The 13,545-nt window shown below is 47.2% G+C and overlaps 1 protein-coding gene across 8 annotated transcripts in view; it reads right to left on the bottom strand.

The window, feature by feature from the left end:
* The window catches only part of MINK1 (misshapen like kinase 1), a 66,057-nt gene extending 58,187 nt beyond the window's left edge, over positions 1–7,870 (bottom strand). For all 8 annotated transcript variants that reach the window (XM_023514029.1, XM_023514030.1, XM_003791204.1 and 5 more), the window contains exon 1: positions 7,573–7,870. In XM_023514029.1, coding sequence (XP_023369797.1) covers positions 7,573–7,629 — 57 coding nt within the window. In that variant the 5' untranslated portion in view covers positions 7,630–7,870. The remainder of the gene's footprint in view (positions 1–7,572) is intronic.
* Between the last annotated feature and the right edge of the window lie 5,675 nt (positions 7,871–13,545).

The following is a 13,545-nucleotide window of genomic DNA, read 5'->3' as shown; positions in this document are numbered from 1 at the left end:
GGCGGAGGCAGGAGACTAGCTTGAGCCCAGGAGTTGGACATTGCTGTGAGTGATGCCACAGCACTCTACCCAGGGGGACAGCTTGAGGCTCCATCTCAAAAAAAAATAAATAAATAAAAACAGGTGCCGAGCCCAAGAACCTTTTCAACTACCCTCTAGAAGGGTGTCTAACTTTTTTTTCCTGCTATACACTGGATGAAGAAGAGTTGTCCTGGGCCATACATTAAATACACAAACACTAACAAAAGCTGATGAGCACAAAAAAAAAAAGGTCCACGTACAATTTACATAATATCTGACACCACAGATAAGCAAAACAGGTTTCAAGTAATACACATGCAGCCCATGGGCTGTAGGTTGGATACCCCCATGAGGAACTTCCTATAGATGGGAGAAGCCTATACTCTAGGACTGGTTGGCTGGGAAGAAAATAGTAAGAAAAACTGGAGAGGAGAAAATGACTGTGAATTGTGGACAAGGTCCAAGTCTTCTACCAAGTGGTGTTTATGTATTTTCCTATATTCTATGGGCATTCAAGAAATGTTTTTGGAATTGACTCATTAACACAATTACTTTTTGTTCTATTTCTTCTATGTAGGGAAGAAAAGACTGAGAGGGATAGTGGTAAAAAGTGAGTGCTGAAGTGAGTGGGGACTGAACATCAGATTTCAAGAGGACTGACCATAGAACACCAGAAAATAAGTGTAATTCATGGCAATCAGATTTAAAAAAATGTCCCAACCATTAGGGTTCTAAGATAATGAGAAAAGCAGTAACAGTAAAGAAAACAGTGTAAGATTGCAAAGCCATTTCTTAGGTAGATGCTTCCAGAGTTCTGGTTAAGTAGCTTTGTTCAGTATTGAGCACAATATTGCCTTCTTCCCATGGTATAGCGGTTCTAAACCTGTGGGTCACAAACTGTATTAAAGGGCCATGGCATTAGGAAGGTTGAGAACCACTGCCCTAGTATCATGTGAGTTGAGGCCACAGGTTCCCCACCTCTGAGAGAGAACCTGATTTCTCCATACAATAGCTTGACAATGCTTGGTAACTGGAAAAAGAAAAGATATTATTGATAACTTTCTCTGATTCAATTCTGTCTCAAGACAGAAAGGTTAGATAGACTTGAAGATGGTGTCTAGAGATGCTTTCAGTGCCAAAGAATTTTATGTTTCTGGGTTGAAAGGTTACTATTTTCCTCATTTTTAGAAATATGCCAGAATGCAATCCTTTTCTTTCTTTCTTTTTTCTTCAAACAGTTTCACTCTGTTGCTAAGGCTACAGTGCCGCAGCATCAGCTTAGCTCATAGCAACCTCAAACTCCTCAGTTCAAGCCATCCTCCTACCTCACCCTCCCAAGTAGCTGGGGCTACAGGCATGCGCCACCACACCCAGCTAATTTTTCTATTTTTCGCAGAGATAGGGTCTAACTTTGCTCAGGCTGATCTTGAGCTCCTAAGTTAGATCAATTGATCCTCCTGCCTCAGAGCCTAGCCCAGAATGCAATCTTATCAAGAACCGTCACACACTTCCTGCTAACATGTCCCCTAAATGACAAACTAGGATTCTCTCCATGTCCAAGCATAGGTACACAGCCCAAAGCTCAGAGGAATGGAAGCTAGATTTGAAATTAGGGTTCTATACAACATAGGTTAACAGAGTTCTTGGGACAAGAAGACAGGGATGGACCAGTGGACTCTTGCTGATATTCTTACTGGTATTTTTAGTTGTCAAAACTCACTTTCCCAGGCCGGGCACAGTAGCTCATGCCTTTAATCCTAGCACTCTGGGAGGCCAAGGCTGGTGGATTGCCTGAGTTCAGGAGTTTGAGACCAGCCTGAGCAAGAGCCAGATCCCATCTCTACTAAAAACAGAAAAACTAGGCTTGGCGCCTAGTTCAAGTGGCTAAGGTGCCAGCCACATACACCTAAGGTGGCGGGTTCGAATCCAGCCAGAGCCCACCAAACAACATCATTGCATCAGCAATGATGCCTGCAACCAAAAAATAGCCAGGTGTTGTGGCAGGTGTCTGTGGTCCCAGCTACTTGGGAGGTGGAGGCAGGAGACTTGCTTGAGCCCAGGAGTTGAAGGTTGCTGTGAGCTGTGATGCCACAGCACTCTACCCAGGGGGACAGCATGAGGCTCTGTCTCCAAAAAAAAATAGAAAAACTAGCCAGGCATGGTGGCAGACACCTTAGTCCTAGCTACTTGGGACACTGAGGCAGGAGGATCTTTTGAGCCCAAGAGTTTGAGGTTGCTGTGAGCTATGAGGACATAGCACTCTACCCACGGTGATAGAGTGAGACTTTGTCTCAAGAAAAACAATAGGCTTGGCACCTGTAGCTCAGGCAACTAGGGCACCAGTCACATATACTGGAGCTGGCAGGTTCAAATCCAGCCCAGGCCAAAAAATAACTGGGCATTGTGGCAGGCACCTGTAATCCCAGCTACTTGGGAGGCTGAGGCAAGGGAATCACTTGAGCCCAGGAGTTTGAGGTTGCTGTAAGCTGTGATGCCACAGCACTCTACCCAGGGCGACAGCTTGAGACTCTGTCTCAAAAACAAAACAAAACAAACAAACAAAAAAAAAACAAGGGGGTGCCTGTAGCTCAGTGGTTAGGTTGCCAGCCACATGCACCAGGGCTGGTGGGTTTAAACCTGGCCCAAGCCTGCTAAACAAAAACAAGACAAAAAAATAGCCAGGCATTGTGGTGGGCCCCTGTAGGCCCAGCTAGTTGGGAGGCTGAAGCAAGAGAATCACTTGTCCCCAAGAGTTTGAGCTTGCTGTAAGCTATGAGAACACAGCACTCTACAGAGGGCAACAAAGTGAGACTGCCTCAAACAAACAAACAAATAAACGAACAAAAAAATCTCCCTAACTTTCCCCAAGAACCTCCCCTCCATGTATATCACTAGGACCACAGCAATCTGTCTTTTTTTTTTTTTTTTTTTTTGAGACAGAGCCTCAAGCTGTTCCCCTGGGCAGAGTGCCGTGGCATTACAGCTCACAGCAACCTCCAACTCCTGGGCTCAAGTGAGTCTCTTGCCTCAGCCTCCCAAGTAATTGGGACCACAGGCGCCCGCCACAACTCCCGGCTATTTTTTGGTTGCAGCCGTCATTGTTGTTTGGCGGGTCCGGGCTGGGGATTCGAACCCGCCACCTTAGGTGTACATGGCTGGCGCCTTAGCCGGTTGAGCTATAGGTGCCAAGCCAGCAATCTGTCTTAATCCATAGCATGAAAGATGGTGTTTCTCTCCTTATTTGGGGAATCGCTTAACACTTAGTTTTAGCAAAGTTCTCCATTATCTCTCTTCCATCATTTTGCCAAAGCAGCATTTCACTTCATACCAAATGGCACAAGCTCCCCAAATGGCCCAGCCTCCACATGCAGTTCTCTAGGGAAAAAAGGCACCATATAAAGCACTTACTTCTGCTGCGGGAGGTCAGTCTTTCCATTCCCCTAACTAAGTAATCTGTCGTCAACATTTGGACAGCGAGTGCATCAGAACACAGTAGCAGGCACATGTTGCTCAGCAGCCTAGAAATATATACCCAGAACTGCCAGTTTCCAAGTGTGCTGGCTCTGCAGCCTCATGAAGAAAGGAGGAAGGCAAGGAGACTTCTCCAAAGAACAGACATAATACAAAATATCATTTGAAAAAGAACATCTCTGTCAGCAGTTACCACCTAGCAACAAGTCCTTCCTGAATGTGCTCCATGGTATTACTTCAATATAGCAGCATGAAACACAGCTCCACAATTTCAAGGACACTGTAGTCTAAAACTTCTAACAAGTTGGACAGTAAAAAGAAGCTGTTTGATTTACGAAGTGGGTCAACCAAAAGGAGCAATGTGAAAGGAAAGCAGTCAGCCTGGGGTCTGCCCCTCCTTGTCCCATCTACTTCCGCTGATATTTATCTTTTGTGAGAAGCCAAGAGTCAGAAGATTCTTCTGGAATATAAACAAGCTTGGACACAAAGAAGGTTTAAAACAAGAGGCCCAAATTTTCTCTTGGATGGTCCTAACTTTACTTCAAAGGCATCACTCATATGAAGGCTTCTAGAACCCTATTTACTACTAGACAACATCTGATTCCAAAAACATCTCAGAAAGGAAATATTCTTAATGTATATGTAAAAGAGGGAAGGGCAAGAGGAAGCCTAAGAATAAACTTACATTTATTCAATACTTTCTCTAGGCTCGGCGCCTATAGCTCAACCGGCTAAGGCGCCAGCCACGTACACCTAAGGTGGCGGGTTCGAATCCCCAGCCCGGACCCGCCAAACAACAATGACAGCTGCAACCAAAAAATAGCCAGGCGTTGTGGCGGGCGCCTGTGGTCCCAGCTACTTGGGAGGCTGAGGCAGGAGACTCGCTTGAGCCCAGGAGTTGGAGGTTGCTGTGAGCTGTAATGCCATGGCACTCTACCCAGGGGGACAGCTTGAGGCTCTGTCTCAAAAAAAAAAAAAAAAAAAAACTTTCTCTAAGCAAGTATCACGATGCTAAGAGCTTTCACTTGTTATAATACACACTTATTCAACAAACATTCGAGCCCCCACTATGGATAAAAACACTGTTATGGGTACTGGGAATTTCACTGAACTTACATTTTTGTTGGTGTTGACAGAAATAAATATATATGCCAGCTGGTGATGAATACTATAAAGAAAGATAAAGCAGACTAAGGGAAGGCTACATAAAATTTTATATGAAAATAAAGCAAGGGAGGGAGTGCTATTTTAGACAGAGTTGTTCAAGAAGCCTTCTCTGATTGCAATTTGATAAAAATAACCACAATAAGGACTACCACATATATTATCATTATTTGCTCAAAACTGGATTAAGCATTTACTGTGCAGTATTTCATTTAATCCTCACCAACTCTGATTTTACTACTATTACCACACCCACTAAACAGGAGAAAATGGAGCTTAAGAGAGGTAAGACTTCTCTTGGCAGAATGTACAGTAAGGGGAGCAAGGCCAAGGCTATAACTAAGTGAGGAAGCCAGAATTTGAACTCAGGAATACAACTCGAAACCCCATGCTGCTTCTTGCCATGCCATACTACTATGCTAATAGAGAAAAAGAGCCTCAAAGAGGTCAAGTGTGGTTGTGGTCACAAAGTGGGGAGGTCCACTGGCCTCCCCATATGTGGCTAAGAGAATGAAACAATTCAGTCTTCCCTTATATCAGTCTATTACTCTAATCAGCAGCTGAAAAACCAAGCCTTATCTTAAAACAAGAGCAGAAAGGCACTCTGGACTCTTTAAGGTCAACTAATAAATGCTGAATATGTTCTTCTCTCTTCCCCCTCCCCAGCCCCCAACACAAGATGGTTTAGTTGAGAGACATCATTTGTCACTGGAAAACAGAAACAAAAGATGACTGAACTAGAACTAGAGTGCCACAGTTGCCCTCTGAGGTGGAGTGGAGGGGACAACAGGAGAAAAGGTCGGCAGCAAGGAGAAAACAGAAAGTAGGCCCTCTCTAGGCCATTTCAAAGAAAGTACAGGTCTATAGGTCTTCCTCAAGCCCTGGACTACTGAGTGGCAGCAGGGAACACAGAATATCCTTAAAGAGCATAAGGCAGGACAGACAGAGGTACTGGGAGCAGGTCACCCAGCTTCCTGAGCAGAGGAAGAGGAGAATAAGGGAGGAGGCAATTGAAGGAAGCTAACACTGCTTCACGTCCAGAAGGGAGACACTATACCACAAGGTCAGAAGGTGTTTGCAGAATTACTGGAAATCTCATGTTGAAAGTATAGGACAAACTACCAGAAGAGGCTAAAAGAAAAGAGAAGCCCCAGCAGAGTCCCACAAGGTTTAAAACAAAGGTCATGGTTTGGACCCACCCATTTTTTTATTATATTTCAGTCAACACAGCCACAGAAACCTGTAGCCAAAGTTAATCAACAACTAAGATAAGACAGAAAAGTGGGGGTTCATCCTCATCTTAAGGGTGGAGCACATTAAGAGACTTTTACTCAGAGTATAGATTTCCATCTTATATCCCGACTGACTTGAGCATCTCAGTTTAAACCTAGCTAAACTGATCTTAAGAATCTCCCTCCCTAAAGCCTCCAGACTTTCTCCTCATCGATACACACACAGAGAAATTCAATGCTTTCTCTCCCCCACACCCCCACCCCGCCTCCCAGCCTCTTATCTCCAGCAAGTCAGGTCTCATAGCCCAACATTGCACCAAACAAATTATGACCTGAATGGCAAGAAAAAACTGTGTCACCTAGAGAAACCCAATTAACAACATGACTCTGCTCTCTTCAATTCCCCTGGAGGGGAGCCTCCAGTCTTATCCTATCCGGGGCACCTGTGTGGCTGACCGCCTTTTCCCGCAACTGGCCATGTTCCCTGGCTAACTCAAAAGCCAGAAGACAATTTGAACAGAGGCCTCCAAAGAGAGTGACCTACACACGGGAAATCCTGCTCTCCCCACACCCGGGCCTGTTGAGAGCTAGAAAGGGCACAGGATCAAAACACTACCTGGGTGATGGTTTAGAGTGTTCACCTTGAAATCAGTAAGTTGCTCCTAAAGCCAACCAAAGCTCCCTGCTGAAGAAAAACACACAAATGCTGCTGAAAGCTCCCAAACCAGAGCATGTAAGTGCCCCACAAGGGACAATAAATGCGTATTTCGAAGAAATTCCTCGCAACTCCTTTCCTAATTTGTCCCTCTCCTGAGAGATCTCCATTGTTTCCACCCCTCAGCGAACATACAAATACCCACCCACTGCTTTTCCAAACCTCCAGCCTGACCACATGCAGTATGTGCTTTTTGTGTGTGCATATATAAACATCCGCTTCCCAGCGCGGGCTAGGGCTAGAGTTCCAAAAAGAATAAATGCTTCCCCTTCTCCCCACACCGTACTTGTCTGCCCCACAATGCTGCAAAGTTGGCAATGTAATATTCAGGGACCCTGAGACCGGAAATGCCAGGTTCTGGACTGCTGCACTTGAAACTGGAGAGAAGAGACAGGGAAAACTGAACGTGGGGTTGATGGCAGGAGGTGTGGGGTGGGGCGGGGAGGCTGAAATTCCGACCAGAGAAGGGATACAATTCAAGGGTAGGCGAGGAAGAGAAAGAGGGATGAGGGGGAGGCGTCAAGACAGTTGCAAAGTCAAAATTCCCGGAGCAAAGAAAGAGGGGGAGGCCGGAGATGTAAGGGCAAAGGTGGAAAGAGGGCCAAGAGGCGGTGAGAGGCCACAGTAAAGATTCTGCAGGTGATAAGGGGGGCTAAGTTGAACCTCAAACACGTTGGAGAGGGGTTCCAAACCCCACAATAAAGGCATGGATGGCAGGGAAGTGTGGGGGCGGGGCACCACAGGGTGGGGACAGAACTGGTTCTCAGAATCTGCAGTGAGTGGTGAGAAGGGGAGCAGAGGGCGGGCGCTCAGCAGCGGCGCGAGCCCGGTTAAGAGGAATGGGTTGCCGAGGGGAACCAAGCTGGTGGAGGGGGCGCCCAGGGAGCACGTGAGGCGTGCAGCCATCCTGCTCCCTCCCTTGTGGCGGGGACAGGAACCTGAGCTAAGCTGGGGGGGCGGCACTCTCACCCGCAGGGCGGACAGGTCGATGTCGTCCAGGCTGCGGGCGGGGGCTGGGTCGCCCATGGCCTCCGCGGGGAACGGAGCCCCGGGGCCGCTCACGCTCCGGCTCGATTACTCCACTGTCGCCGTCGCTGCTTCTCCCCCATCTGGGGGCCCTGGGGGGGACTCCACCGCGCCTCCCCCGGAGACCGGGGAGGGGAGGGCCGGCGGAAGGACCGACCCACCGACTGACAGGAGCTATATCGCCCCAGAGCCTGCAACCCGAGCCTACCGACTCTCCTACGCAGGCGCGGAGCGACGGCGCCCAGGGAGGGTGGAAGAGCGAACGTGACGCGAGCGCGTCGGGTCCCCCTCCCCCTAGGCGGCGACACCTGCGCGCAGGCGCAGCACAGACGGCGAAAGGCGCGCGCAAGGACTGAGCCGCCGCGCGAGCCTGGCGTGAAAGAAGTGGGCGGCGGCCGAAGTGGCCGCGGAGCGCGCCCACCAGCTGGCGCGTGCGCATACGCGTTTCCTTCCCGGTCCCTGCTTTTTGCCCCTTCTCTCCCGTTTCCTTCTTGGATCTCCTTTGACGCCTTTCTTCCCTTTCTGTCCTTTTTTCCGTGTGCCCAGCTGCCAGTCAAGCCACCCACCTCTCTATTTGCGGGGGAAGGGAGGCGGGACCCAACCCCCTCTATTACTAGGGGGGTTGTTATGGTAACTCCCCACGCGAGGACTGGGTGGCCTCTAGATAGGATGGGCTGTCCACCCACCCAGTTGCCATGGCAACAGTGGAACCGCTGAAGGAGGGGCCTCTCTGTGAAAACTTGGCTGGAGAAACCACGTGGGAGTTGGGAGGTGGAGAGGGGGGCACTGACTGTCTCAGGAATGCCCTTTACTCCCTTCCCTAGCTGGAATGGGGAGTATTGAAGAAGGGATCTGAGATCTCAGGATAGCGAATCCCACTGCAGAGCTGCATCAGTGCACCTCTCTGTTAACAAAGTGTTCTGCAGCAAAGGAACTGTTTTTAACAATCATTCGTTGACCGATTCCTGGAGTGGCACGTGGGGGAAGGGGTAACAGAGGGAAAGAGGAGAAATCTGTGTTCAATCCCTTCAAGTCTTGCTTGGGTCACCTTAGATCTAGTCGTATTGGCACAGCACCCCCAGCTATTAGCCTCAGTAATGCTATGTAAGAACAAGGAGTTATTCTGCCCCTGGCATGCTGTTTGACCTTGAGCAAGTTGCTTCGCGTCCCTGCGTTTTTCTTTTACTGTGAAGTTGAGGAGGAATGCTGCGTGATCCTCAAGATCTCTTCCAGTACCAACAGTATCTTTGAAAAAACTCCCACCCTATAACTGAAAGTTAGAGTCCTTGTCCAACAGCCAAATAAACACAACGCAGCCTGAGGAGCACAAGTGGTTTGAGGGGACGGAAAGGAAAGGAAAGAGAAGTTTATTAATTTTCCAGCAAATAAGGAGGATAGTGGACTCTTGTCTTCCATTGTCTTAACTATAAGCAGAAATACAGAGTGTTCAAAGAGGGTTTTCAGCTTCGGGCTTTTGCTAGACTCTATAAAACAGTTTAGATGCTCTAAACCTTAGCGCATCTTCAGTGAAGCCATCCTTACCTGGGTGAAGACGACCTCATGACCTCTACTATCTCCTGTGGTACAAAAAACAAAGAACACTCCCCTTCCCCTTGGATTACTGACCTCAGGCAGGAATGAAGATTTTAATTCCCAAAAAAGGGTGAGGGATTTTTTAAAGAGACAGCTCATAGGCTAGGTGTGGTGGTTCACACATGTAATCCTAGCACTCTGGGAGGCCAAGGCAGATGGATTGCTTGAGCTCAGGAGTTAAGAGACCACCTGAGTTAAGAGCAAGACCCCCATCTCTACTAAAAATAAAAAAAATGGAAATAGAAAAATTAGCCAGGCATTGTGATGGACACATGTAGTCTCAGCTACTGTTTGAGGTTGCTGTGAGCTCCAGGGTACTCTAGAGTGGGGAGGCAGAATGAGATTGCCTGGGCTTGTATGATCCTCAAGTCCACTACCCTTCTCATTTGCTGGAAAATTAGGAGAGCTGAACACTCTCCTACTGGACCTTCTTAGCATCTGAATGCACATTCAATCTTGTTCTCCTCCTCCCCCCACCCCAGCCCATTTTCCTCGCCATTGTCCTTTCCAAGCTACAATCCCCATTTACCTCCATTAGAATATCCTACTTGGTCTCCCTGCCCAACACCCTCAAGTCAATTGTTCATAAGAGTGATTTTGATTTTTCCAAGAAATTTAATTTGATATCACTGTCTTGTGTAAGACTCTTTGTTGGCCAGGTGCAGAGGCTCATACCTGTAATCTCTGCACTCTGAGAGGATGACGCGAGGGTCGGGGGTTGGGGGGGACAAATGGAGACTCAGTCTCAGTCTCAAAAAAATAAAAAATAAAAAAACTCTTTGTTGGCTCCCACTGTCTTCTGATTAAAGTATAGTAGCAAAAACCTTTCAAGATTCTACCAACTTTTCTTGTCTTATTTTTTCTTTTCTGCCTTATTTTTCCATACTCCACTATTTAACTTCTTTCAGCATACTGAAATACTCTGGTTGCAGTACCCAGATCAATATTCTCTCCCCCAGCCTTTGCACTTTCTGTTTTTTCTCTCTGGCATATTCCCTAGCCTCTCAGCTACACCCGTGCTCATTGTCCTTTGCTTTGTCCTTTGTCCTTTGCTAGGTCTAAAAATCTACTGTAAAGCCTTCCTTAACCCACCAAGACTGAGTTGTCTCTTCTGTTTCAGCTGCCTGGCTTTTCCCATATTAATATTTAACACTGTGAATTATAAATGTCTGTTGAATCGCCTTAAACGCAGGAATGATGTCAGTCTTGTTCAACATAGGGCCTGACACCTACTAAAAGATCAGTTAATGAAGGCATCTGCTGTCTGGGTAGACACTGTAGTAGCTCAAGGTCAAGATGTTGGGAGAGTAGGAAAAGCACAGAATTTGAAATTAGTGCTCCAGGCATATCATTAACCTCTCTGAGGCTCAATTTTATCATCTGTAAAGTGGAGATAATAGAGAGGTTAGGATAAAATAAAATTATGTATGTAAAGCACTTGGCATAAACTTGGTCCTCAATAAATGTACTAAGCTTGATTTGTAGAATGTTTACTAGATAGATACTAAATAATTGAATGAGCAGATCAAGATCATGAAGATGGGATAAATGACCACCCCAGCTCTAAGAGACAATGTAATCACAGGTTGGTAAGGACAGAGAACAAGAGTGGCCCTATGCTGATAATTATTGAAGCTAGAGTATGGATACGTGGATATACCTGGATATGTGAGGGTTTATTCTCTACTTTCATATGTATTTAAGGTTGTCCACCAGCCTCAGACAGAGCAAGACCCCATGTCTAAAAATAGCTGGGCGTTGCAGTGGGCACCTGTAGTTCCAGGTAGTCAAGAGGCTGACACAGAAGGATCACTTGAATCCAAGAATTTGAAGTTGCTATGAGCTATGATGTCACAGCACTCTACCAGGGACAACAAAGTGAGACTCTGTCTAAAATGAATAAATACGCCAGACACATACACAGGGGCTAGTGGGTTGGAACCAGTTAGAACCCAGCCTGGGCCTGCCAAACAAAAACACAGCTGGGTGTTGTGGCAGGTGCCTGTAGTCCCAGCTGTTTGGGAGGCTGAGGCAAGAGAATCACTTAAGCCCAAGAGTTCAAGGGACTGTGAGCTGTGACACCACGGCAGTCTACCGAGGGTGACATAATGCAACTCTGTCTCAAAATAAATAAATAAATAGAGGCTGGGTGTGGTGGTTGGTGCCAGTGATCCTAGCACTCTGGGAGGCTGAAGTGGGTGGATTGCCTGAGCTGACAAGTTCAAGACCAGCCTGAGCCGGATTGAGACCCCCATCTCTGAAAATAGCCTGGTGTTATGGTGGGCACCTGTAGTCCCAGCTACTTGGGAAGCTGAGGCAAGAGAATCACTTAAGAGTTAGAGAATTAGGTGGCGCCTTTGCTCAAGCGGCTAGGGCACCAGCCACATACACCATAGCTGGCAGCTTTGAATACAGTGTGGGCCTGCCAAACAATGACAACTATAACCAAAAAATAGCTGGGCATTGTGGCAGGTGCCTGTAGTCCCAGCTAACTTAGGAGGCTAAGACAAGAGAATTGCTTAATCCCAAGAGTTTGAGGTTGCTGTGACTGTGACGCCACAGCACCCTACCAAGGCGATAGCTTGAGGGTCTGTCTCAAAAAAAAAAAAGAGAGAGAGAGAGAGAGAGAAGAGAATTAGGGAATCTCTAATTACAAGAGTTTGAGTTTGCTATGAGCTGTGACTCCATGAGCGCTCCACCCAGGGTGACGAAGTAAGACTCTGTCTGGAAAAAAAAAAAAAAAGAAAAACTCCAGAACTAAGGAGGGGAAGGCAGATGGACAGTGTTGAGCGGAAACCCACCTACCCACTGGCCCAGCCTGGGGCACTGCTGCCTCTACCCTACTCCACAGTTAATGAGGTAATTGTACTCCCAGGGAAAGAGGCAGTTAGTGCTGATAATGAGGCTAATTAACTAAGTACCAATTAGTACCTAAAGACCAGTATATGTGGGAGGTGGGATTTCTTGCAGGAAGTAGCTTTTTTTTTTTTTTTTGACAGAGTGTCAGTATGTCACCCTTGGTATAGTGCCCTGGAATCACAGCTCACACCTCCCAAGTAGCTGGGACTACAGACCTGCCTGCCACAATGCCCAGCTATTTTTGTTGTTGTTGCAGTCGTCATTGTTGTTTAGCTGGCCCAGGACAGGTTTGAACCCACCAGCCTCAGTGTATGTGGCCAGCACCATAACCACGTGCTACAGGCACCAAGCCAGGACTGAGACTGGGCTTAGAGGAGATGGGGCAGGACAATTATCTCTTTTTGTTTTGTTTTGTTTTGTTTTGTTTTGTTTTTTTGAGACAAAGCCTCACTTTGTCGTACTCAGTAGAGTGCTATGGTGTCTCAGCTCACAGCAACCTCAAGTTCTTGGGCTCAAGGGATCCTTTTGCCTCAGCCTCCCAAGTAGCTGGGACTACAGACACCCGCCACAATGCCCAGCTATCTTTTTTAGAGATGAAGTCTTGCTCTCTCTGGCTCAGGCTGGTCTTGAACTCGTAAGCTCAGTCCATCCACCCACCTTGGCTTCCTAGAGTGCTAAGATTACAAGTGTAAGCCTCCGTGGCCTAATTATCTCTTTTTTCACATCATCACCCACTCAGCACAGCCCTCTTCCAGGAAGACTTCCTAAAGTTCTTACTTTATACTCATTGGTTTTTTTCTTGCTTCTGTGGTCTGAGACGCAGGGAATGAGGCTTGGGGGTGAGGGGAGAGAGTCAGGACCTGTTCTAAACTTTTTTTTTTTTGAGACAGAGTCTCACTGGGTCACCCTTGGCAGAGTGCCGTGGTGTCTTAGCTCACAGCAACCTCAAACTCTTGAGTTCAAGTGATCCTCTTGCCTCAGCCTCCCAAGTAGCTGGGAATACAGACTCCTGCCACAAGGCCTGGTTAGTTTTTAGAGATGGTATCTTGCTCTGGCTCAGGCTGGTCTCGAACTTGCCTCAGCGTCCCAAGTGCTGGAATTACAGGTGTGAGCCACCACACCTGGCCTGTCCTAACCTTTCCTAGTCAAAAAATATTTTAGACAGGTTGGGCACTGTGGCTCATGCCTGTAATCCTAGCACTCTGGGAGGCTGACGCAGGTGGGTTGCTTGATCTCAGGAGTTCAGGACCAGCCTGAGCATGATTGAGACCTGTCTCTACTAAAAATAGAAAAAACTAGCCAGGTGTTGTGGTAGGCACCCATAGTTCCAGCTACTTGGGAGGCTGAGGCAAGAGGATTGCTTGAGCCTGAGTTTGAGGTTGCTGTGAGTTATGATGCCATGGCACTCTACCCAGGTCACAGAGTGAGACTTTGTCTCAAAAGAAAAAAAAAAGACACATATAT

This window comes from Otolemur garnettii, unplaced genomic scaffold (assembly GCF_000181295.1).
Source record: "Otolemur garnettii isolate 467f Iridium unplaced genomic scaffold, OtoGar3 scaffold00046, whole genome shotgun sequence".
In the NCBI taxonomy this organism is placed as follows: domain Eukaryota; kingdom Metazoa; phylum Chordata; class Mammalia; order Primates; family Galagidae; genus Otolemur; species Otolemur garnettii.
The sequence above is the reverse complement of the archived record's forward strand: the minus strand, read 5'-3'. Positions and strand labels throughout refer to the sequence as shown.